This window comes from Mobula hypostoma, chromosome 1 (genome assembly GCF_963921235.1).
Source record: "Mobula hypostoma chromosome 1, sMobHyp1.1, whole genome shotgun sequence".
In the NCBI taxonomy this organism is placed as follows: Eukaryota; Metazoa; Chordata; class Chondrichthyes; order Myliobatiformes; family Myliobatidae; genus Mobula; species Mobula hypostoma.
Window position 1 is genome coordinate 37,649,080 of NC_086097.1, and position 26,851 is coordinate 37,675,930.

The 26,851-nt window shown below is 36.8% G+C and overlaps 1 protein-coding gene across 13 annotated transcripts in view; it reads right to left on the bottom strand.

Moving 5' to 3' along the window:
* Positions 1 to 25,380, bottom strand: part of ppm1aa (protein phosphatase, Mg2+/Mn2+ dependent, 1Aa) — a 65,475-nt gene extending 40,095 nt beyond the window's left edge. For 5 of the 13 annotated variants that reach the window (XR_010017736.1, XM_063046623.1, XM_063046613.1 and 2 more), the window contains exons 1-4: positions 25,068 to 25,377; positions 15,285 to 16,145; positions 13,414 to 13,531; positions 8,583 to 8,694 (exon numbers count right to left, since the gene is read on the bottom strand). Coding sequence is in view for 11 of the 13 variants with exons in the window: in XM_063046623.1 (XP_062902693.1) it covers positions 8,583 to 8,694; positions 13,414 to 13,531; positions 15,285 to 16,121 (1,067 nt within the window). In the remaining 2 variants the exon portion in view is untranslated. Of the gene's footprint in view, positions 1 to 8,582; positions 8,695 to 13,364; positions 13,532 to 15,284; positions 16,146 to 25,067 lie in introns of those variants that run through there. The other 8 variants (XR_010017744.1, XM_063046657.1, XM_063046649.1 and 5 more) reach the window with 4 other exon arrangements.
* Positions 25,381 to 26,851: the final 1,471 nt, after the last annotated feature.

Genomic DNA, 26,851 nt, shown 5'->3' on the forward strand with positions numbered 1-26,851 from the left:
TTCATTTTTGTTGCCTTTGTTTGACAAGCCATTTTGACCTCATCATTCTATTCATCTTTTTACTCTTCATGGATTGCAATAGTAATTTAGTTACTATTGGGATGACTCGTTAAAGGTGTTCCACATACATGGTCATAAAATAATAACCATTGTTATTGATGGTCATCGTTTCCAGAATTTTAATTTCTTGAGACAGAAAAGGCTACTTGGTTCAAGAAGTTGCTAACCCTCAGAACAATACCATTTGTTTGTTAATTTCCCCCACATACCCATTAACCCCCTTCAGACTTCTCTCTCACTTACACTAGAGGCAATTTACAGTAGGGAATTAACCTACAAACCTGCATATCTATAGGATGTTCACAGAAAACAGAGCACGCAAAGGAAATCAAAGGTCACAAGAATGGGCAAACGCAATAGATGTAGCACTAGAGGCCAGGACTGAACCTGTATAAATGGAGTTATTAGGCATCAGCTCCTTCAGTTTCACCACTTACTATATAGGTACCACTTGGGACTGGTTAATTTCCAAATTAAAAACACACCTTAATTTAAGCTACAGTGTAAGTAAACATTAATCGTACCAAATTTATTCACCAGAATAAGAAATACTCTTCTACCTACCCATTCATTGTCAAGAGAACTGCCTGCAATGGCTTTGTATTTTCTCTGTGCTATTTCCACTGGAATCTCCCAAGAATACATTCTTTCAATCCTCCCTGTCTTGTGTCACCTCATATTTCCTATCTATATCTAGCCCTTTAGAGGCTAAATAGTTAGGCTCATTATGATAGAGTAAAACAGCCCTTTGCCTAACCATGCTTAATTCTTTCTCAACAGCAGCCATCTGGACTTTACTAAGCTGTAAAAACAGCTGACTCAACATCCTGCACAGGATCCACCAAAACCTTTTGCAAGAGGTACCTAAACCATGGTTTTCACACGACAAAAAAATCCAACCTTCCTGCTGGCAATTTCCTGCAGCTGAACCACTTCATACAAAATGTTAATGTTCTACTAATCCTAAGATAAGCTTCTGGTTAATAATCACTCCAACATAATTCTGTCTTCTTGAAAACCTGGTGCACTGCTAAAACCTTCACTCATGAGTTACTTGTGGTTTAACAATTTCAATTCCAAGCCAGCCTCCATTTCCACAGAATGTATCCGAAACTTTGCTATACGTATTCTAGCTTGAAGAATCCATTTTTCAAATCTTCACTGCAAGGATATAATTAACTATGCCAAAGTAGCATTTTAAAATTTTTTGTAACTAACTTATTGCCCTGTGGTAATCTGCAAATGATTAATGCGGCAGTACATAATTTACAAAAGATTGTGACACAGCTTTCTTCTCTTTTGAAAATGCAAAGAAGATATTTGATGTCATACAATGAAGCAAGAACAAATGTCCAAGTCAAATCATTGTGTGACTCAAAGCAGTATCCTATAGATGATCAGCCCTGTGTGATAGCTACCCTAGTGCTTTTAGGTTGCAGGGTTCACAGAACTAGAAACTACTTTTAAAGAAGCCATTAAATGTTGCAGCTCAGTATTTTCTAGATTTCACAGCTAAATGTTCTAGTGGTGAATGAAATAAATGCTTAGACTAGAAAATTATCTACCACCTAGTTTCCCTAAATACCATTAAATTTTGAATGTTGCTGAAGCTGCAGTCAATTACAATATCTCAACATAACTTTGCCCCATCTTGACTGTGATAGAGAGATTTGGGAGTTAGGCCGTAAGGTACTTACAGCAACATATTTAATATTAGGTTCGCTTTTGTAACTAGCTTCTGACTAGTAATTCATAATTTGGCAGTGGGAAAATCTTTCAATGTCAGGGAAGCATAATTACATTCATCTTAATGAAGATGTTTATTGCCTGGTATTACTTGCAGCTTATCAGTTTTTGCCTAAATATTATCAGATCTTCTTGTAAGTGAATGATTGCATTTTTACTGAAGTGGCAAACGTCACGGAACATTTTGGGTGGCACAATGGTGTAAAGGGTACCATTAGCCAGAAGGTGGCGAATTTGTGGAATTTATTACCAGTCAGCTGTGGAGGCCAGATCGTTGGGTGTACTTAAGGTAGAGCTTGATAGTTTCCTGATTGGACATGGCATTAAAGGTTATGGGGAGAAGGCTGGGGAGTGGGGCTGAGGAGGGGAGAAAAGGATTAGCCATGATTGAATGGCAGAACAGACTCGATGGGCCAAATGGCCTAATTCTGCTCCTATGTCTTATGGTCTTAAAATGCTATCAAACCACGAGCAACCTAGGTTCAATTCCTTGCTGTAAGGAGACTGTACATTCTCCCAGTGACTACATGGGTTTCCTTCCACACCCCAAAGACGTACAGGTTAGTAGGGTAATTGGTCACATGGATGTAACTGGGTGGTGCAGGCTCATTGTTAAGGGTCTACTACCATGCTGTATCTCTTAAAAAATGTATCTCATTTTCTAATTATCAATGAACAGAATCTCGTTTGACATTATCATGAAGGGAACATCACTGAGAACAGCCAAATTCTCAATCTTAAGACACACCTGCAGCAAATTCCAAAGTCAAGATGATTTGCCTCCAACAAATGCAACCATTTTTCTTTGCTTTTTATGTCTCTCCAGCCAATACATACAGACATACGAATTCAGAGTAGCAAAGAATAGGTCACTTGGCTACTTGAACCCGTGCCACCACTTAACGAAATCAACACTAATGCAACTGTAATCTCATGACTACTTTTCTGTTTACCCACAGTATCCCCTTTATCGTGAATCAAATTATCTCTAAGCATTCAATGATTCTGCTTTCATCACATTCTCTTTTCCTCACCCCCATGCATACCTCCCCGCTGTATGAGAAAGAAAAGGACAAAGACTCATGATTCTGAGAGGACAGACTGTTCTTACCTTAATCTTTCATAGTTCCACAATAGGAAACCTCCTCTCCACAAATATCCTGTCAAAATGCCTCATGTTCAAGCCTGACCTGTCCAAACTTCCTTTCTAAATCAATCTGTCGATTCAAAATATCAATCTATTACCCTTCCTTTGAACTGCTTCTAATATGTTAACAAACTTCCTTAAAAAAGGAAACCAATAACTTGTACAGTATTGTGAATGGCAGTCTAACCAATGCTCTGTAACAATAACAAATTTAATAACCAAACCTTCCATGCTTTCACCCAAATTAGTTACCTAAATTATAAAAAAATTTGAGTCCCCAACATTGATCACTGTGGCACACCACTTATTACATCTTGCCAGCAGATGCATTTATTCATCCTGTCTCCTTCAAACCAGCTAATCTATCTGTGCCTATATATTACCACTTATACCATGAACTTTTATTTTCTGCAATAATCACTGACGTGCTATCTATCAAATGCCTTCTGGATATTTTTGACACATCCAACAGATTCTCGTAATCTACAGCATGTTCAGTCTTCAAAGAAAATTCAATGAATTGGTTAAACATTATTTCTTTCAAATAGTTTTGTTCAAAGCTCCTAAATTTTTAAGCACCTGTAATAATAGCTTTCTAAATATATTCCATGATAAATATTAAAAATTGTTTCCTGCTTTGTCTTTTTTTCCTTTTTGAGAAACTGAATTACTTTAGCTATCTTTCAATCTCATTGTGCCTTTTCCAAATCTAGACAGTTTTAGAAAGCAAAATCAATACATCAGTTGTCTCATTTGTCCCTTCTGTAAAACACTGGGATGAAATCAGGAAAGAGCAATAATTTATTCAGGATCACATTCTTAGTTATTTTAATTTTCACTGAGATCCCCTCCCCCTTTCATTTCCCCATTTACAACTACTTTTAGAATGTTACTTGTATCCTCTGTGGTGAAAGCCGATACACAATATGTGTTGAATTCTTCTGCCCTTTTTTTTTGCATTCCACTTTCTGTTATTTCCCTTCTCCGCTTCCCAGCAAACTCTTGTCAATTACAACTTCATTAGAGTTTGCTGATGTCATATACAATGAACAGCTTCTATAAAGTCAAGAGCAGTTAATCTCACCTCAGCTTCAGGGTTTAACTCATTTGTACACGTTGGAACAAGAAGGACCAGTATGCATGTTATTTGTGAGTAAATGGCACAACTTCTTTTACCAATATTCAAATGATTGAAAGCTAGATAATGTTTGGAATAAAGCAGCATGTTTTTAACTACCTTTCTATCCTGAGTAACTTTCAGATTTGTTGATTTAGTGCCAACATTCTAACTGACTAGCGATGGTACACCATTACTTCAGAACTACAGCAAGGATCTTTCTGGACCTGCAATTTTTACTCCCTCCAGTGCAATTTCCTATCATTAGAAGGATTATGTGCAGCTGGCTGAAATCTCAGAAGATTGAGATCATAAGACCACAAGATATAGCAGCAGAATTAGGCCATTTGGCACATTGTCTACTCTGCCATTTCATCATGGCTGATCCAACTTTCCTCTCAGCCACAGTTTCCTGTCTTCTCCCCATATCCCTGCATAACCTGACCAATCAAGAATCTTATCAACCTCTGCCTTAAATATACGTGAAGACTTGGCCTGCATAGCTGCCCATGGCAAAGAATTCAACTCTCTGGCTACAGAAATTCCGTATCGCTGTTCTAAAATGACACCTCTCTATTCTGAGGCTGTGTCCTCTGGTCTTAACTCTGCCACCATCCTCTCCACATCCACTCTATCGAGGCCTTTCACTGTTCGTTAGGTTTCAATAAGGTCACCCCGATTTCTTCTGAATTTTAGTGAATACAGGCCCAGAGCCATCAAATGCTCTTCATATGATAAACCATTCAATCCTGGAATCATTTTCATGAATTTCCGTTGAACCACCTTCAGTTTCAGCATATCCTTTCTAAAATAAGGGGGCCAAAACTGCACACAACACTCCCCTCAAGTGAGGCCTCACCAATGCTTTATAAAGTTTCAACATTACATCCTTGGTTTTATTTTCCAGTCCTCTTGAAATGAATGCTAACATCGCATTTGCCTTCCTCACCAGATCTAACCTGCAAATTCACTTTTAGGGAATTCCGCACAAGAACTCCCAAGTCTCTTTGCATCTCAGTTTTTTGTATTTTTTCTCCATTTAAAAAAACTCTTTCATTTATTCTACCAAAGTGCATGACCATACACTTCCCAACACTGTAGTCCATCTGCCATTTCTGTCTATTCTCCTAATCTGTCCTTCTAATGCCTCTCTACTTCTCCAAGACTACCTGCCCTCCCACTTATCTTCCTATCTGCAAACTTTTCAACAAAGCCATCAATTTCATCATCCAAATCATTGATAAATAACATAAAAAGAATTGGTCCCAACACAGACCCCTGTGGAACGCCACTAGACACTGGCAGCCAGCCAGAATAGGCTCCCTTTATTCCCACTCTTTGCCTCCTGCCAATCAGCTACTGCTTTATCCATGCTAGTATCTTTCCTGTAATAACATGGGCTCATAGCTTGTTAAGCAGCCTCATGTGTGGTACCCTGTCAAAGGCCTTCTGAAAATCCAAGTGCACAACATTAATCAATTCTCCTTTGTTTATCCTGCTTGTTATTTCTTCAAAGAATCCCAACAGATTTGTCAAGCAAGATCTTCCCTTGAGGAAACCATGCTGACAATGGCCTATTTTATCATGCAGCTCCAAGTACCCTGAGACCTCATCCTAATAATTGACTCCAACATCTTCCCAACCATTAAGGTCAGACTAACTGGCCTATAGTTTCCTTTCTTCTGCCTCTCCCCTTCTTGAAGAGTGGAGCGACATCTGCAATTGGAGCATCCACTCATAAAGCCACCATCACTGATAGAGGAGATATTTACAGTTTCCTCTTCCCTTTAGTTACTTAATTGAACTGTGATTTCTTGTTCAATCAAAACCCCTTGTCAATCCCAATTGTGAAATGCTAATCCTCATTTATAAATTTAATCTAATCTCTGCAATCTCCTCCATTCTGGATTCCTAATCTTAGTTTCCTGCATATCCACTCAATTAAGTGTCAGCTCCCAAAGATATAGGTTTTGGTATAGCACTCCACATTTCTGTTCTCCTTCAAGACTTTCCTCAAGTCAATCAGTCACACACAGTATCTGAATGTTCATGCTTCTCAATGTTAAATTTTGTTTTAAAACTTTCATGTGAAGCACTTTGGAAAATGTCATTATTAATTACCTCAACTTCAGAAGTTCCTATCGGGCATTACTGTTCAGTTTCACATGTAGTATTGGAGATAGCATACTGATGCTTAAAGTTTGCTGAACCCTTTCATTTCTCGAAGTACAGGAACTACTAACCTCAGTTTACTAAATTAAAGAGATGGCAATTGGTCAGTTTCTGCTCTGATATCTAACTAATAATTACAACGTATATAACCTGATGAGATTTGGATCTGATGTGATACTCTTTAAGCTATTGAATATTGAAAGGCCTATCCAGCAGACGTTGAGCGACTGTCTCCAATAATAGGGGAGTCTAGGACCAGAGGGACAGCCTCAGAATACAAGGACGCCCTTTCGAACAGAAATGCTGAGGTATTTCCTTAGGCAATGGTGGTAAAACTGTGTATTTCAATGCCACAGACTGCTGTGGAGGTCATGCCATTGAGTATATTTAAAGCAGAGTTTGATAGGCTCTTGGTTAGTAAAGGTGTCAAAGGTTATTGAGGGGGCAAGGCGGGAGAATGGGGTTGAGAGGGATAATAAATCAGCCATGATGGAATGGCGGAGCAGAAACACTGCGCCAAATGGCCTAATCCTGCTCCTATGTCTTATGGTCTTAAGCAGACAGTACCAGGAATTTTGGTGTTCAGTTGGTCTACAACACTATCAAATATTATTAATCAGAAAATTATATTTTAGGAGAAAAATATGTCAGTATTTATAACATTAATTTGTAATCATGTACCAATCAGCAACAAAAAAAACACTTGCAATTAGTTTCTGGGCAAAATTAAAAATAAACTTTCTCACCCCCAAAAATTGTTGGACTAGAATTCATATACTTTTTAAAATTTAATTAGACATATTGGTTCAACTGTCTACTTTTCTATTTAGAACAACCAGAAAGAAAGTTTGGTGTACCTGATTGCATGTTGCCAAACAAATTTATTAGGGGTTAATATACACCAACATGAACATGTACCTCATTTACCCATGTAAACATAGAGATACAATGCTAGTAATGTCCTGTGTTTGAAATAGATATTCAATATTATACAATACTGAAATATACAGTACTGTGCAAAGGTCTAAGGCACATATATACAGATAAGGTGCCTAAGACTTTTGCACTGTATTGTAGTAATTGCATGTATATATGTATTGCACTGTACTGCTGCTGCAAAAACACAAATTTCATGATGTATCTGTGAGTGATGACAAACCCAATTCTGGTATGGGTCTCTATTGTGGACTGAGAGTGGAAAGCGGGCAAGCAGAAAGGAATTATGCTTGGGGAAAAGGAAAGGGAGAGGGGAGGGAGCAGGACCAGAGAGACATTCTGTAATGATCAATAAACCAATTGTTTGTAATGAAATGACCTTGCCTGGTGTCTCAGGGTGAGTGTGTATACACCTGCCATCACCCCCCATTCCTTCTCCACCACCTGTCCCAAACCCCTCCATGGTGCTCCACCCTCACCATTCTCAACATCCTTTGCTCCCACCAGATTCACAAACTCGCCCTCTGCCCACGTTGAAATAAATAACAGTACTGTGCAAAAGTCTCAGGCACTCTAACTATATATACATGCCCAAGACTTTTGCACAATACTGTATGGAACTCATATCTAGCTAAATTACTTGTAGAATTCTATGAATTAAGGTTATATTGTTTTTACAATGTACTGGTATCAAATAGCATGCAAATTTCTCAAAGTATTTGCAGAATCCTTTTCATGGGATTTTACACTACCATTTCTTGATGCTTCTGGCAAAGTTGAAAATGTGATTTTAATTCAATTACGTCATTAATCTGTAAAGTTTAATAGGTTTTAATTGTAAACTTTAAAACTGTTCAAGCAGCCTGACGCAAAAAGGATACTGCAATTTAAATTATAATTACAGAAGCTTAATAACATTCGTAAATCTAAGTCACCCAGTTTGGTCAGAATTTATAGATGGGAATTTTACATATTTAAGTGAATGCAAAATTTGTTCCATAATGCACATCAAAATTTACAAATCATTTTATTAATCTATCTGTAACTTTCAGTATTAGCATTAAGATGAAATAATCATAAATTGATCTTGCACTGTAAGGGGTTAAAATGGGACTGTTAATCACTATGGAAAAAACAAGATTAATCTATGATCACGTTTTTGGACCATCCATTTATCACATTATTGGAAATAAGATAAATGCTTTTGAAATACAGATTTGCTAAAAGTTCCCTTTCTTGTCAATATCATCCATTCCTACCATTACAAAATGCAAAATGAGGCAGTGAATTTGTGCTGGTATGGAGTTATACATTGCATGCGATTAGCAGCCCCTATTAAGTTCCTTTCACCAGTGCATATTGATTTTTAAATGTAAGTTATGATTCCACACATTGTGCACTCACTTGCTGGCCAGTTCACCTCCCGGTGGGAGGTTTGGGATGCTCTCCGACGACAAAGCACGCATCATGTGGACTACATCTGGCACCCCCTCAGCACCCTGCTTCTCAAAGATTTCTGGGAAATCAGAAGGACTTGTGGGTCAGTAGAATATGCATTTTAAAACTATGTGAATATAAGAAAATCAAAATTGGAAAAACTACGAGACAAACAACATAGTAGCAACCATGAAAGATCAGTGAATCCTCCGGTAATGATATAGCTTCCCATAAGATATCTGTATTGACAATATTCAACTTATACAACCATGGGATGAATTTTTGAGTACCCAGTTATTAAGGTTCAAAAATAGGCCATTAGGAGAAAATTTTGAAATCTGACCAATGTTCTAAAAACATGTAACAATTCATGAAAAATTTAATGTATTAAAGCTGCTGGGTTCGAACTGTTATGCATCATTCACCACACAAATTAGCTCTATTTTTAACTAATGAAAAGCAATCATGACTCAGAGAAATCTTACTTGTGGGATTTAGAACAGCCTTTAAATAGATTTAAGGAAGTATTATACAAATGCTTCCTAAAACTTAGTCGTATGAAAAAAAAATCAAAGATCTCAGAATTGATTCAGCAAAAGTCTTTATTAGAATAACTTTTTAACATAACTTTATTACTATGACTAACATTATCAGTATATTGTATTTAATCCTACATGTATAATTTACTATACAAAAATAAAAGATTTACAGCTACTTACTAGCCATATATTTTAAATCATAACTAAACTGCTCAATTTATATATAAGATTATCATTTTGCTAAATTTTTGTGTGCAAACATTAAGCAAGTGACTACATTATATTAATCACTTTTTCGTCACAGTATATGTTTGTAAATACTTTAAGGTCTTATTTGACTGAAGATGTTGAGACAAAAGGATAGCAAGACAATTTAGCAACTCATTGTTTCTTCTACAAATAAGACAGATATACTGCTTGTTACCAGACACATAGGCACAGCCAAGGGAGATTAACTGATGCTGCCACAGAATAAAACTTCAATACAACGGGTATTAATTTTCGCAAATTATTATATTTCTTCCACTGTATATGTCTATTGCTTCTATCCATCTGCAGAGTGCCAACTTGTAGCATACTTCACTGTTACCTGAAATGTCACTTAGGAAAATACATCGTTAAATTACCTGTTATAAAGTACATTATATAATGTCTTTGTTTTTAGTTTGATTGAAAATCAAATTATTAAAAAATATATATATATCCCCACACACAATCCTTTTTATTCTTACATTTTGAAAAGACTATAAGAAAAGGAAGATAGAATAAAAATAAATAAAACTTGAGAAATTTAAAATTATGCCTGATGGGCACCCCAACAACTTCAGCAAAAATCGTACATTTATTAGTTTAACTAATTCCTTTCTAAAAGTTAGCTTAATTGGATAATAATTGCATTATGTTCAAGAACATAACAGCTTCCAGCAGAAACTTCCAAACTATCAAATTTCCAAGCCTCACTGTCTCCAGGATAAAAAGAAGGAATTAAGTCATCTAATCAAAGTTACCTGATCAGCAAATCCGTAATTTGGGTGGTATTTTGGTTCAAATTTATGGTAGGCATCAGTGATTCACTGTGAAATTTAGTTAAATTTAATTTTCTAGATCATATCAAGGTATTATGTAATAGCAATGATCAGTTCAAAAGTGTGCATAACTGATACACAATGCTATTACTGCCATGAAATGCAAGTGTTAGCATACATTTGACATCACTTTATAGCATACAACTGCATTCTGTATCATTCATAAATGCACACCTCTTCATTTGCTTATAATGTTCAAATTATTTATGACAATGCCCAGAAATCCCTATGCCATTTTAATGTAATTAAACAGATTTCATATTCTGTTCAGTTGATACATTTAAGGAAGTTACTGATCAAAGAATGAAAAAGGATTACTAATATTTGGAATATAGTTTGTAACCTGTACTAAAAGGAAATCTATTGTGGCGGTAAGAAATTTAACATCAGCTACAGTTCCATAATTTTACAAAAGTAATATTACCGATAAATCTGTATATGCTTAAAGCCAAAATATTTAAAAATTGGAATATGGCCTGTAAGTACATGGTTCTCTGACCTGTCACTAAACTAGACCAAACTGACAAACATAATGACATATATTCACAAGTATTTGAAACTTTTTGTTCACATAAACAAGACTGCACAGAACTTTCTGATCAATTTTGAACGTACATTTTATAGGTCTATTTTGGACCAAAATTTCATCTTTGAACTACTGCACACTTAAGTTCACTTCATGCATTTAGAACTGATACCAGTTGCGTCCCAATTCCCATCAGGCAGTAAATTCATATAGGCATCAACTATAAAAATACAGATCCTAATCATACATTACAAATTGCCTCCAAATTCAATGCTGCATCAAACTATAGTCAAGTGCTCCCCTTTTAATTTGCTCTAATACTCGATACAGTAGAACTGCAATATTCTAGCACCCTTCAGACTTAGATGGTGCCAGTTTGGCAGATTTTCTGACTATTAGATGCGATTGCTATTAATACCCAAAACTACACAATAACTTTTTTTTAGATACTCCATGTAATAAATTTTCCAGCGTGGGAACAAGAGGTCCTGGTGAGATTCAAAGTAAAATCTGATGGCAGATTGAGAAATTTACTGTATAAATGTGCCACGAGTATCCACTGAACACAACTCTACATGACTAATGGATACCGAAAATTTAACATGTTACAACATTCCTTTAAAAAAAACTGTAGAATACTTTATAAACTACAACTCAGCTATTTTCAATACAAAATAGCATTTCTCTCCTATTGCTCCAAGCATTGTAAAATAAACTACATTATTGGATTAATTCATTTTGATTCATATTATTTTAGCATTTTTAAGTGGTTTGAATGTATGTAACAAAAAAATTAAGCATGTAGATTTACAGGTTAGAAGGCATTTTTGCCAAGGGTTTCTAACAGACAGTGAGCCAGCCAAAATGTTTGCTGCTAATTCCAATGGAAGAACTACTTTAAGAAAAAAACCTTTGCACCAATGTAATTTTTTAAAACTCAGTTATTTTGGCTATTTATGTTTTATTTTTTCAGCCAGGTCTGCTTGCAGTCAAATGTCTAACAAGCAATGCAGATATACGCTACAATCAGATACAAAAACATGAATTCTCACTAGTAAGCAATGCTGAAAGTACAAACGTTTCTACGAAATTTAATTTCTTTTTAAGCAAATTGAATATTATGTATGTCAGCTATCCACAATCACTTCCTGTATTTATTTAATATATGATGAAATGTAATTAAAAACAATAATCAATTGTGATTATGGGCATAAAAATGCGTTTAAAGTGGACGCTTTCCCCAACATGGTCACATGCAATAGGTCAACAATATGCTCATGCAATTTAAATCTGAATGTGAATGATTATTGCTTGGTGTATATAAATAAAAAAATCCATCTCATGTTTAGATAAAGTCAACAAATTTGTGTGTTAACATAAACACACAGAGCTTTTTCTTAAAAAAAACATAGCATTTTCACACTGCTATGACAGATAACCCTACACTTAAATTAAGCTAACCGTAAGTAAGGTAATACTCATCCATCCAATGCTGAAATGGTCAAACTTGAATTTTTGAAGAGTACACAATATTTCCTGCTTACGTATGCACATCAAAAGCATACTTCTTTTTGTTTTTTTTTAAATAAACAAGGTATAACTTCTGTAATATCAGATTTTGTCTTCATATGGAAATTTATTTTATCTGGAATGGTGATTCAAGTTAACCCCATTATATCGTTCAAACTTCATAGCTAGCAATCAAGAAACTTACTTTTATTTTGATCTATTTTAAATATTGATTGCCAGCTTTATTTTCAACTTAGGAAGCAAAACTGAAGTGACAAATTATTCACAACAGATGTATTGAAGTGGGCTGTAACACACAATGACTGTATGACCATTTTTCCTGTTCAACCAAATATCAGAAATTAAATATGATTGACTCAAAGTTTTGAAAACTTAGAACAAGGGCAATAACTCTTTTCCAAAAATGCAGACATTTGCCCAGGGTGCCTAACCTTGTGCCTAACATTCTATTACAAACAGAATGTTTTGTTTGAACCGAATACAACATTTTGATGGAGCATTTAAAACATGAACAAGTGATAGTTTACTTTTTTGTAGTTGGCAGAACCAAAGCAGCAACACTTCAAGGGCACAGCTACATTGTAACAATGACAGCTTTTAGAAACCTGAGCAAACTACAGTAAATAATTACACTAGCAGCATTAATTTTTCAGATGGACAACAATTATAACAACCACACATTCTTGAAACATTGATAATTATTGGAATTTAATTGTCCTGCAAGTGAAATGGTCACCACAACCAAACTGCCAAGTGCTAGCATAAACTAGTAACTGCTCCAAGAACTCTATATGATACGTAACTGAAAACTACAACTTAACAGTATTAACTGAAAGTTATCCCTCTAAGCTCACACATTTATCTATAATAGCACAAAGAAATTTTTATAAAAGTAAAATTTTAATCTATACAGTATTTTAATAAAATGTTTCAGGTAGTAAGCATTATATCCAGCATTATACTGAAGTACCAGTTAAGTTCACTGAGTAGCAAATGCAAATAAAAGACTTATAAAATTTAGATGCCAGTTCACATAAACGAACTTAGAGGGTTAACACAATTTAATTACTTTTTAAAGTTATTTTACTTAGCAGCAAGTGTTTTTTTAGATGCTCCACCTTCCACTTTGCTCTCCAGATATTTGTCCAACTCAGCTTCTCTTTTCACTGCTTCTGGCGACACCTTTGGTGCATTTGGAAAGCAAATCAAAACAACACTCATGTTGTCTCGACTCCCCTGTTTTGAAGGTGGAAGAAAAATACTATCAGTCATACAAATAAATAAGCAAGATATACCCTAAATCACTTACTAAAGGTAGATCTTGTGGCAAAATTTATAAATATATCCCACTATTCAGTTTTCCTGCAGATTTAAAAGTAAACATGGTGACAGCCAGCATTCAGCTGCAACACAAGGAGTATATTTGCTGCTCGGCTCTTGGACAAACAGTTTCAAAATAATCACTACAAGAATCAGTTTGGAAATACAATTAGTTGAAAAGATTTCTCATATTTAATGAACAAAGTGAATAACCTTATCAAAATTCAGCTCTTTACCTGTGGAAAAAAAACCTTGAATAATATTTCAAAGTAAATGCACGTTGCTTTTAGTACATGTCATTCTTCTCTCAAATTCTGCAAATCAAAAATTTGCTTTCTGACCAGTGATTTCATAGGAATTTGTATTCCAGTTCACCTTTTATTTACAATATAACTAAATTAAATTGCTGCACTGAAAGAACATTCTATAACATATAGATAGTCCATATATCATAGAAGCATAATTAGACAATTCAGCCCATTGAGCCTGCTCCATCATTCCGCTGTGGCTGATTTATTATCCATCTCAACCCCATTCTTCTGCCTTCTCACCATAATCTTCGATGCCTTTACTAATCAAAAACTTATCAACCTCCACTATAAATACACCCAGTGGCAATGAATAGCCCTGGATGATTCACCTCGTTTTTCTATCCTCACTTGTGCAAGAATCCTCCAGAATAATTCAAAAACCTATCTTGTTAGTTTAAAAGCACGTCCCTTCCCCACAATTTATATATCGAGTCGCCCAGATCTCAAGGCCATTAGAAAAGCATGTCCATACTATCAATATAGCACATCTTTAGGACTTTACACTTAGGTTACAAATTTTGTCACCAGATCCACCTGTATTTGTTGATTTTAGCAAGATCAGCGGCATTTCAATGTTATTCCAACAGAATAACATTTCTTTCTTAAAAACTCACAAACCCATAAATAATTTCATGATGCTATGCAAACAATAATACAATTTTGCAGAAGGCACATGAAGGAAGATGCATCTACAATTATCTCCAGAATGTAAAGACAATTCAGACAGCAGGAACACAATAGTCCCTGCAGTATATCTAATTGCTAGTCACTCTCAAGGCATACAACAGGAATTCTGCAGATGCTGAAAATTCAAGCAACACACATCAAAGTTGCTGGTGAACGCAGCAGGCCAAGCAGCATCTATAGGAAGAGGCGCAGTCGACGTTTCAGGCCGAGACCCTTCGTCAGGACGAAGGGTCTCGGCCTGAAACGTCGACTGCGCCTCTTCCTATAGATGCTGCTTGGCCTGCTGCGTTCACCAGCAACTTTGATGTGTGTTACTCTCAAGGCATGATGGAATTCAGTACTGAAAATTAACAATATATGCTTTTGAAGACCATTTTTGTCAGGTTACTATCATCATAGAGGATATACAGGAGCCTGAAGACCAACATTCAACGACTTAGGAACAGTTCCTTCACCTTGCTATCAGATTTCTGAATGGTCCTTGAACCATTCTTGTTATTTCTTTTTTCACTATTTATTTTTGTAATTTATAGATTTTTATGCCTTGCACTGCAGCTGCAAAACAACAAATTTCAAGTCATATGACAGCGATGATAAGTCTAATTCTAATATGTTAAAGGATAACAGAAAATGATCAAATATAATAAAACTGGAAAGCATATTCAATATACCTTGTACAGGCATGTGTCAACAATCTGGTTACAAACTTTTTCAAGGTCATCACTAACTTCTAGTCTGGATTTAACAAATTCACAGATCTCTTCGTTCCCCATGACATCCCAAATCCCATCACATGCTAGGATAATAAACTGGTCATCGTCTGTTCTTTCGATTTCATAAACTTCAGGTTCTGGTGAGACAAGCTGCTCTGTTGGTCCCTTCCCATGCACACACTTGTAGTCAAAGTCTCCAAGAGCTCTTGAAACAGCAAGGGAACCATTCACACGCTGAATCATCACTGAGCCACCAGCATTCTGGATGCGCTCTTTTTCCAGTGGATTACTTGGTTTGTGATCCTGTGTAAAGAAATGAACCTGCCCATTCCTACAGAGCAATCCTCGTGAGTCTCCACAGTTGATGAAGTAAATATGCTTGGGTGAAACCATGACTCCCACCGCTGTTGACCCACTTCTGTCTGAACCATGCCTTTTCTCAGAGATTGTTCGCATATGCTCATCTATCTGCAGAAATCCTGTACGAATTCCATTCTTTACTTTTTCCACAGAAGGCTCTGTCAGATCATCAGCGATTTTGAAATCTTGGGTGCTAGTGATGTGATCCAACAAATGTTCACAGCAATATTTAGCAACTTGGGATCCGGCATGCCCGTCATAGACGGCAAAGAATGACCATGCATCAAGTCCATGTGGCAGGCCAATAACTGCTGTGTGCGCATCTTCCATCTCAATTCGCCAGCCTTGCATGCTGCTCAGTCCATAATGTAGATTGTTTCCCTCACCACGAGCATTATGTTTTTCCATCTTTGGTTTATCTAGAAAAGCTCCCATTTTTTTTCCACAAGATGCTCAGCACTGAAAGAAAAAGTAAACAAACTTTTTAAAAAAAAATCTTCTGGCTATTCAATTTACTTAAAATTAAAATAGTGTGTATGTAATTCCTGTTACAGATTCAGGTGGTGAACATTTAACACATACAATTCCAAAGCAGTGTTAAACTTAACAACCTTCCCACTTTATTAGTTTGTGAGTTTATTCAAATAGTATGGAGAATAATTCTGATCCACCTTCCATCCCTAAGGACATACAATGAAAGAAAAGCAAACATAAAGCTGTTGTTATTATAAGCTTGCCACTGGATCACCAATGTTATGGAGCTTATTCAGCTTACTGATGCCCTGTTATAAGTAAAAGCAAATGTAAGCCAAGCTTTGTGTTCCTTTGTTTATGTGAACTACTAGCACTGTATTCTGAATTGTTCTTAATAGTTTACAATGCTGATAAATGTGTCATATTTTCATCATTTTTTAAATTGACAAAAAACATTTGAATTTGAATTAATTATATATTTTAACCCTGGATGTGGGAGAAAACAATGTGGTGTTTTTTTTAAAAAGGTTAGCTGCCTATCTCAACAGGAAGCTGTTTTCTGTCATTCATTTCCTCCTCCTGCGACAAATGTTATGTCATTACAAGACTATAACATCAATTAGTTGGGTTTTTTCCTTGACTATTTTGTAAACAATTGTTGTAAATGACCACTCACCCAATCACCCGATGGTCCAAGAGGATTTGCCTGAACTTTTACAAACCCAATAGTCAGCAAAGAAATTAAATTAGCAAGATAATACAAAGTAACCCATTAACAGCGGCCCTCTCATGGTTAATATAGCTACCAAATAATTGCACAACCAAATATTCTGACCGGGGTGCTATTACTGAAGCCATCTTGGTGACTTTAGTTTTAACTTTCATGACAAACTTACTGGTGTCCTGAGAATTAAGAGTAAGGCTAGAAAAAAAAGTGCATCAAGGAAATGCACAAAACTGGGTTAAGGAAATACTCATGCATACCTGTTTGCCTAAACCAGTTTTTCATGCTGTGCCTGCACATTATTAATCTCTTTGGTGACAATTTTTACATGGCTAATAATCAAACAAAGGACAGCGAGAGCTTCTATGTATATGTTTTCAAAGGAAGCAGTAACAGAATGCTAATGTTGGTCCCTTCCAGACTGAGACAGGAATGAGGAATGAAGCAAATGCAGAAATGTTAAACAAATGCTTTGTATATCCTAAAGTAGCACACAAAGAACCCCTCAGAAATAGTACAGACCACTGATCTAAAGTGAACAAGTAGAGGTAGAAAAGTTGCATTTTGTCCAAAAAACTAGCAGCAGAAAATCAATGGGATTGAAAGACATTAAACCCTAATGATGTGAATGTTACGATTTTGAAAGAGATGGCTATAGAAAATAAGCAACTATGCACAGTTGTCTGAACATAAAGAGGAAATGCTAGAATCTATTATTCAGGAATAGGCCAAGAGGCCAAAGAGAAAAAATAACTTAACAGAGCACAGTACACATGTAAAACTGGGAAATCATTATTCATGAATCTGTTAAAAGTTTCCTTTCAGGGTCTAACTCGTAGGATACGATGGACCAAAAATTTGAAAAGATATGAACTTAAGAGGTAAGTGGCAATGCAGTATAAGAAAAATCAGCCATTATCTTTTGGATTTTGAGAAGGCTTTAAATAGATACGAGAAATTATTAACCAAAATGAAGCACATGAAATTAATAAGAAATTACTTGCATAGATTAGTTTGCTGTAAGAAAGCAAGAAAAATTAATCATTTTTTAATTTACAAGCCTGTGACTTTGGGATGCCAAGGGATCAGTACTGGGTCCCCACCTGTCCACAATGAATATCAATGATTTGATTAAGAGGATAAAATGCAATATATCAAAAGTTGCTGACACAAGAATAAATAGTGAAATGCATTCCAGAGGATGCCTGGAGATTTCAGGGAGAAATAAGAGGTTAAATGAATGGGTGGGAATATAAACCAAAAATGTTAATCACCTACTATACTTAAATAAAATTGGAAAAGCAGAGCACCGCATGAATGGTGAAAGATTAAAGTGTGTCGGTATTAAGGGGAATCCAGTTGTCGCTGTGCATTGAATCAATTTTAATTAACATGGAGGTGCAAAAAGCAAACAGGAAGGCAAACAACATACTGGGCCTTAATTCAAGAGGAATTAATACAAGACTAAGGGTGTCTTAATGCAAAATTGCATACCAATTGAATTTCCCAATGTGGGAAGAGATAAATTTGTGATTGGAAGTGTACAATGCAAGTTCACTAGATTGTTGTGAGAAGGATCATTTTAAAAGGAGATATTAAGAAAACTGGACCTACATTCTTCAGTAAGAACAAAGGGTGATCTCACTGAAATATAAATGTTATCAGCTTGACACATATGATGCAGGGATAGTGTTCAAAGTAAATTATCAAAGTATTATACTATATGTTACCATATACTACCTCGAGATTCATTTTCTTGCAGGCATTTACAGGGATAAAATAAACACAATAGAATTCTATGAAAAACTACACATAGAAAAAGACTGACAAAGAACCAATGTACCAAAAAACCAACTGCAATAAATATTGAGAGCATGAGCTGCAGTCTTTGAAAGTGAGTTTCTAGGTTGAAGAATCAGTTCAGATTAATGGTGAATTATCAACAGTTCAGGGGCCTGATGTTTGTAGGGTAATAACTTTTGCTGAGCCTGGTGATGTGGGAACTAAGGCTTCTGTACCTCCTGTCCAATGGTAGTAGCGAGAAGAAGACATGGTTTTTCATGATATAAATTGCTTTCTTGTGGCAGTGTTCCATGTAAATGTACCGTGCTGGGAAGTGCTTTGTCTGTGATGGATTGGGCTGTATCTACTACTTTCTTCGGCCTTTTCTGTTGCTCGGTGTGACTAAGGGTAACAGTCTCAGACACTCAAGAGCAGACGTGAAAATAAATTTCACATCTAAGCAGGAACTTCTATGTGAGAGGGCTCATCACATAGTATATTCAGACAGAGATCAACAGACTTTGTAATATCTTTGAAGAAACTGGCAGTTCGTCAAAAAACAGCTATGACCTTACCTGGCAGAGCAGACACATGAAGCAGGTTTGCCTGTACCCACTTCTATTTCTTAATTTATTCTTTTCAACTGAATGGTTTTATAACAATAATGTAAACTAAATAAATTGCTGTCCATAATAATGACAACTCCTAAATTACAACAGTCCTTGTTTGTTTTCCTAGAAAATGGTCCATATTGTGAGTTTCTATAATGCAAATTGTGGGTTTCCATGATGTAAGCTGTCTCAACAGTACATGCATTGAGGCGCAATATGAAAAACGTAAGTTTCTTTGCAACATAAATTCAGTGAGACAATATTCATTTTACATCTCAAAGTTTAGGATAATGATTTGTTAATTCTCGGAGGGCAAATATCCGTCACCTAAACAATCATAATATAGGGCACACTGTATTGTTAAGAGATGATTCAAATCTACAAATGTCTCTGAGAACATAATGTACTGTGAACATGAAAGAGAAATTGCACTAAACATCTTAATAATATTTAACATTAGAACATACATCTCTTTTCACAATTTCAGGATATCCAAAGCATTTTATAGTTACTTTTGAAAAACAATCACTTTTATAATGCAAGGAAATACAGCAGCAAATTTATTGACTCCTGGATCGTCCAGCTTCTTGGTTTCCGCCCACTTTCCAAAGATGTACATTTAATGTTAGTAAGTTTGTGGCATGTTATGTTGGCACTGGAAGCATGACGACACTTGTAATCTGTCCCCAGCACAATCCTCACTGATTTGTTTAGTTTCATTTCCACAGACAAGATGGAATCAAATGCCAAAAAAGTTTGAGGCCAGCGCTTAGGCACTGCAAACAGGGCAATTGCTTCACATCTCCAGTGATCCAGGTTCATTTCTGACCTCCAATGAAATTTTCATATTCTCCCTGCAACTATACAAGTTTCCCTGACTGTTGTTGTTAGGCTTCTAGTACTGTATTTTGCCACTTCTCTCCTTCCTTTTTAAAATAATGGGATCACATTTGCTAACTTCCAATATGCCAGAACTAATTTCCTTAGTTTTGCATTCTGTAGCATTTTGATCAGTTTTTATCTTTTTCTGTGAAGATCAACACTAAGTATTTGTTTAATGTCTTTATCATTTCCTTTCTCCCCAGTATTTCACAGTACATCACAAATCTACAATCTCTACCAGCTGAAGGAAAGCAACCAACATACAACAGTACAACTCATTTCCCTATCCATATTACTGCCTGACTTGGACTTCGCAATTTCTTCACCATAGCTGGGGAAAAATCTTGAACATTCCTAGTCATTTTACTTCCTATACACACAAGTGTATGGCCAGATTTTGCTCTAACTAATGGGTTTGCAGTTACATGTGAGCTGCATCTCATGTAACTATGAGTACAGGAGGGAGAAAAATAGCCAAGTGACATGCTGTCATGACAGCAACCTTTCCCTCAATTTCAATAAAACAAAAGAGCTGGTCATTGACTACAGGAAAGGGGTTGGTGTACATGTTTCTGTTTACATCAACAATAATGAGGACAAGAGGATTGGGAGTTTAGGCTGATGGAATTTGACATGTCCCCTCTGACAATGACTTATTTTTATCAATGCACCATAAAAAGCATCCTAGCCAAATGCATCATGGCTTGGTATGCCAACTGCTCTGCTCATGATTGCAAGAGACTGCAGAATTGTGAACACAGCTCAGCATATTACAGAAACCAGTCTTCCTTCCATGGACTCCAGACTACCCTGCTCACTGCCTTGGTAATGCAGCCAACATAACCAAAGACCCCACCCAGTCTGGACATTCTCTCATTTCCCCCTCCCATTGGGCAGAAGTTACAAGAGCCTGAAAGCATTAAGCACAAGGACAGCTTCTATCCCACTGTTAATGATTATTGAACAGATGCCTACAATATGATGCACTCTTGACCACACAATTTATCTCTTCATGACCTTGCACCTGACTATCTACCTGCACTGCACTTTCTCTGTAACTGCAACACACTGTATTCTGCACCATCAGTGTAATGACTTGATCTGTGGAAATTGTATCCCAATTAAGTAGCAAAGTTATAAAAATCCTGGTTTAAGACAAAGGTTCAACGCCAACTGGTCAAGAGCTTTATGAGTAGGCAGGCAATAAATGTTTGCCCCAGCTAGTCAGTAAATAACTCATCCAATGCTTAAACAGCATACTTTTAAAGTGATAAGACTTGTAGAGAGAGACAGAGATGCATCGAGAAACAGCTGGAAACAAATATACATATATTTAGGATGGAGCCACAAGAGACCTTGGATGCTGATATCTGGAGCAAAAAAAACAAACTGTTGGAGGCACTCAATGGATCAAGCAGCATCTGTGGAGGAAAATAGACGGGGGGGGTGATCTTTCAGGTTAAAACTCTTCACATTGCAAAACTAGGCAAAAGGTCAACCAAAATTTGAAAAGCTGAAGGCTTAATTCCAGTGCTTAAAAATAGGAAAAATAAGATCTCAGGCATCAAAGATTGATAGAGTTCCACTTTTCAATTCTAAATTAAATAACATTGTAGTAGGGCCCAAAATGTTGTGGGAACAGAAAGATCTTGGAGTTCAGGTACATGTGGCTCCCTGAAAGTGGGCAGTGAAGAAGGCTTTTGTCAAACTGGCCTTCATCAGTCAGGACAGTGACTTGATACATTTGTGAGACAGCACTTTGAAATCAATTATGGTCACCCTGCTCCAAGAAAGATGTTATTAAACTGGAAAGAGGACAGAAAAGATTCACCAAGATATTACCAGGAGTCGAGCGACTGAACTAAAAGCAACTGATCAGACAGGCTGGCACTTTTTTCCCCCATGGAACATAGGAGACTGTCCAATCTTATTGACGTGCATAAAATCATGAGGGAGGTATATAGGTTGAATGCACTCAGTCTTTCCCCTCAGGGTTTGAGAAATCAAGAACCACAAGGTATAAGTTTAAGGTGAGAGGGAAAAGACTTAATAGAAACTCAAGGGATAACTTTTTTTTAAACACATGTAGAATGAACTGCCAGAGGAAGTGGTTGAGACAGGTACAATTACAACTTTTAAAAGACAGTTGGCCAGGTTCATGGTTTAGAAGAGGAGCTTCCAACCTGGGGTCCAAGGACCCTTGGGTTAGTGGTAGGGGTCCATGACATAAAAAAGGTTGGGAACTCCGGTTTAGAAGGTAATAAGCCAAATGCTGACAAATAGACTAGCTCAGATAGGCATCTTGGCCAGCACAGACCAGTTGGGCAAAAGGCCTGTTTCCATGCTGTGCTAAAACAAATGCAGAAATGGAAACAATTAATTTGAAAAAGTGGGTAGTATTCAGATTAATCCTTCTAATCCATGATATGCAAAACCAAGCAACACACATCAAAGTTGCTGGTGAACGCAGCAGGCCAGGCAGCATCTCTAGGAAGAGGTACAGTCGACGTTTCAGGCCGAGACCCTTTGTCAGGACTAACTGAAGGAAGAATTGCTGCCAAAATGGAAAAATATACTAAGTTATAATTAAACTTATTCACTTTGTTAAATATCACAAAAAACATAGAGTAAGATTTAAACACAGAAAATGCTGCATTCAACAGCTCAAGCAGCATTTGCAGAAGCAAAAGTTAATATTCCAAATTCAAGATCCAGTATTACCTGAAACATTAATTATTTCTCTTTCCACAGATGTTACCAGATCTGCTGAGTGCTTACAGCAGTATCTTTTTTTTTATATTTATGATTTCTAGCATCTGCAGTTATCTGAAATAACCACTCCACAATAATTTTTAGAGAATTGCCCAATAAAAAACTTCCTGAAAGGATTCTACCTCATTTTTCCAGTTTCTCTCTCTTCGTTGCATTTTTTCAGATGGTGCCAACTTTTACTGTAACAACTATTGAATCAGATCTTTTTCCTTAGCCATGGATTCAATTCTGCCATTTACCACATTTTACCTTCACCCCAATCATACTCCTGAGACCCCAACAATGTTCTTCTTACTTTTGCTGCTGTTGTCAACATTCATAATCAACAGAATCTCTGCAATTTCTACTGCTGTCATTAAGCATCATTCGTGTCCCCTTTTAATACTCTGACAGAATGTTTCCCTTAATGACACTCATCAAGTCCTCAACTATTTCAATATGCTTCCTCACTGCCTAGATGCCTAACATCTCAATTCAACAGCAATTAACCTCTGTTTTCTTTCAAATTAAACAAATTATGCCCTCTTCACGATGTGGTTTGCTTTACGCTGGGAATAACAAAATACAGATTTCATGACTAATTTGTAGAATGCTTCCACCAAAGCCACAGGCATGACCGCAAGTTTCAGATCATTTAATTTACTACCCCAAACTCAGTCTATATTTCTGTTCTCAACTCCTTTGTCATTCAAAGCAGTGCACATTTGAAACACGCTGATTATAAGTTTTGGTAGTCTTCTGCATACAGCATTGAGTTCAGAGCTTGAATCATAGTCATTATTCCTAGCCCACCCCCCCCAAAAAATCTGATATTGTATTTCACATCTTTACACTTATGTTTATATCAGCACCCTTCCCTTCTGCTCATCATCAATATCCATTATGTCGTTTAACCACTCTGGTCTTCCACATACTTAAAGATGGTTACATCTTTATCTAGTATTGGTCTTAAACATTTGCTTTGTATTTCCACAGCTGCAACCTGGCTTGATTATTTATAACATTTTTACTATTTTGACTAAATATTCTGGAGTGTTTCTGTAGTCTGGGAACATACCTCTAGGCCACATGAAGTTCCTTTTGCAGTTTTGATTGTACAGTACATTTCCAATTTGTGGGGTTTTTAAAAAATAGTTAAGATATGGAAATTGGGGGAAGATATTGGTGGTAGCATTTTTATTCCATGAGTATCATTTTATATAATCTATCCTAACCTCTGATATATTTATAAGAAATTAGAAAATATATTTCTATAATTTAACAAAGTAGAGCTGTAATTTAGCATATGGAATTACATCAAACTAATGTTAGTTCATACTTCTGCTCACAACTGAAATTGTTACACAATATCTATTATCATTAACCATATATTTAATCCCCTGCTAGGCAGTTCTAACAACATGAATGCCATTCCTAATTATTTCATAAAGACAGCTTCTTCGGCAGGTCCTCTGGGTCAAGGCTGATTTGCTCCTCCACCTATGGGTGTTGAGGTGGTTGAGGAAATCTGCAGATTCCGTCATATGTTTAATAAATGAAATTTTGTATACAGGTATTTGATAGTTTTGGTAAAGTAACTATTAAAAAAACCTAAAACATCTAAAATATAATCTGAAGACATTGAAAACTGTGGAACGAGAAAAAATGTTTTCTTTTCAATACAGATATACGGTCTACAACCTGAAAAGTTGATTGCTTATCCTTCCACAGATGCCGCCTAACGTTTTAAGCTTTTTCAGCATTTTCTAACATCTTCTACGTTCTGTTGTACAGATCAAGGGCAATCGCTCTCACTTAGTTTAATCCCAATAAAGATGCGGATACATTACTGTAATACAGAAAGTACACACCCATGGAACGCCCTTTTGATTTGATCGAGGCTAATATACAGGAAGGGCACCTTTAAGGCAAAGTCGATGCTTTTTAAAAAAAAACGAGCTCTGCGAGGTTATAAAGATCCAAAGCTCATCTGATCAGACAGGGAAAAAAAAACACAATTGAAGTAACTATCTCTGCCCCACAATTTCAACGTAGAGGCCTGTATCTTGACATGGCGCCCTCTGCCTCGCCGCGGCTCCGAAGTAGCTGGAGGCCGCGACTCATGGCGCACACACGGAGCTCGGGGCCGATACTCACCTCTACTCCCCAGGCAGGCGGCGACGCGTACTTCGGAGGGTCACCTCGCGGCAGTTACCGACCCGCGGGGGCGAGAAGCAGCCCAGGCATGCCGCGAGAGCGGCTGTGTTCCAGCAGCAGCTCCCACTGCCCGGCGACAACGGCGGCTGCGCCGAGCGAGCGAGCGAGCGACCGGCCACCGACCTGTGCCACAGCACCCGGATGTAAGAGGCACGGCAGGTCGCTCGAGCCAGCGGCAGTCTGTCAGAACTTGCTGTGCCTACATCTCCGTTTCCACCAGAAAGGCTTTACAGTACAATTCCGGAAGCATTCGTGCAAACATTTGTAAATATTAGCAATGTTCGTCACTAATCTAAATCAAATCTCCGAGTGGAAATTGGACAAGGCAGATGCTAGTTAGTGTACAGAACGAAGAATCTTTGTCGTAGGATGAAGGTTTACAAATGGGTTGAGAGGTTGTAAATCCTTGCAATTCCCTACTTCATATATATTCAAGACCAGGATCTATATTTTTTTGGGCACTCAGATAGGAAAGTAGAAACTATAGGATCACCAGATCTCGCCCACGATCAGGTAGCTCAATGTCCCGTTATTTTACCCTTCGGATTCTGGTTACTTTAGCTAAGCACAACTAAATGTTATTTTTAATTCAAAGGAGATTGTGGAGAAATGAAAGATAACGGGAGGGCATGGTCGGAGTTGAGCGTGGGATTGTGGCGATGGGGAGGGAGTAGTTTACAGGTCAATGAGCGCATAAAATCAAAATCGCTGTCTTATAAACTCGTGGATTTTCGTAAGGTGTAATGAGGTCCACACTGCAGGATAAAACAATGTAAAGTTAGTGGTATCCTATGTTAGTCTGATTAGCTCTTTTAACTGACTTCAGCTGTTGTAACTTTTGACGATTCTGCACAGAAAGTCTGAACAAGGCCAGAAGTTAGTTAAATTCTTGTAGATTATGGGGTGAAAAGCCAAAGCTGAACAAATAGCAGGTGTAAGCTGAAAGGAAAATAAAATGATATAATAAACAAAAAAATTACAAAAGGTGGGAATTACCCTTGATATCTTTGACTTACTGTATCTTAAGCAGATGTTAATAACCTGAGAGCAAAATATAAGGTGTTAAAAGGCAAATAGAAAGATCATCCCCAAGATTGGTTCAGTTTATCGTAGTAATTTTGTAGTAAATTTCAAGTAATTTGTTGGAATTACTGACTCAAACTGTTTTTGAGGCCATTTGAGACTTTAATGATTTCATGATTGTGTTTAAGGAAAAGTATAAATAAATTTGGGAAGAAAGAGAAACAAACTTTCAGATTATTAGTGATGAATCTAAAATATCAACTCTGTTTTTTCCCTCCAAAGATGTAGCCTTATCTGCTAAGTATTTCCAGCATTTTCTATTTGCATTTGGGAGGGTTGAAGGATTCTGCAAAGGGTAAGAAGATGTTGGAACTGGGGTGGTCATGTTTAAAAAAGCGAGGGATCAAGGTTAATTTTTCCTTACGGAAAATAAGGCAATGTAAGATTTGAAAGCAAATCTGAGCACACTTGACAAGGAAGAATTATTAACTAAATATATCAAGTCCTGATGAAGGATCTCGGCCCAAAAATTCAACTGAACTCCTTTTCATAGATACTGCTTGGCCTGCTGAGTTCCTCCAGCATTTTGTGTGTGTTGCCTGGATTACCAGCATCTGCAGATTTACTTGTGTTTGTGATATCAAATCTAAGGGCTGTGAATCTAAACCAAACAGCCCCTTTTAAAAATTCTGTTTTGTCCA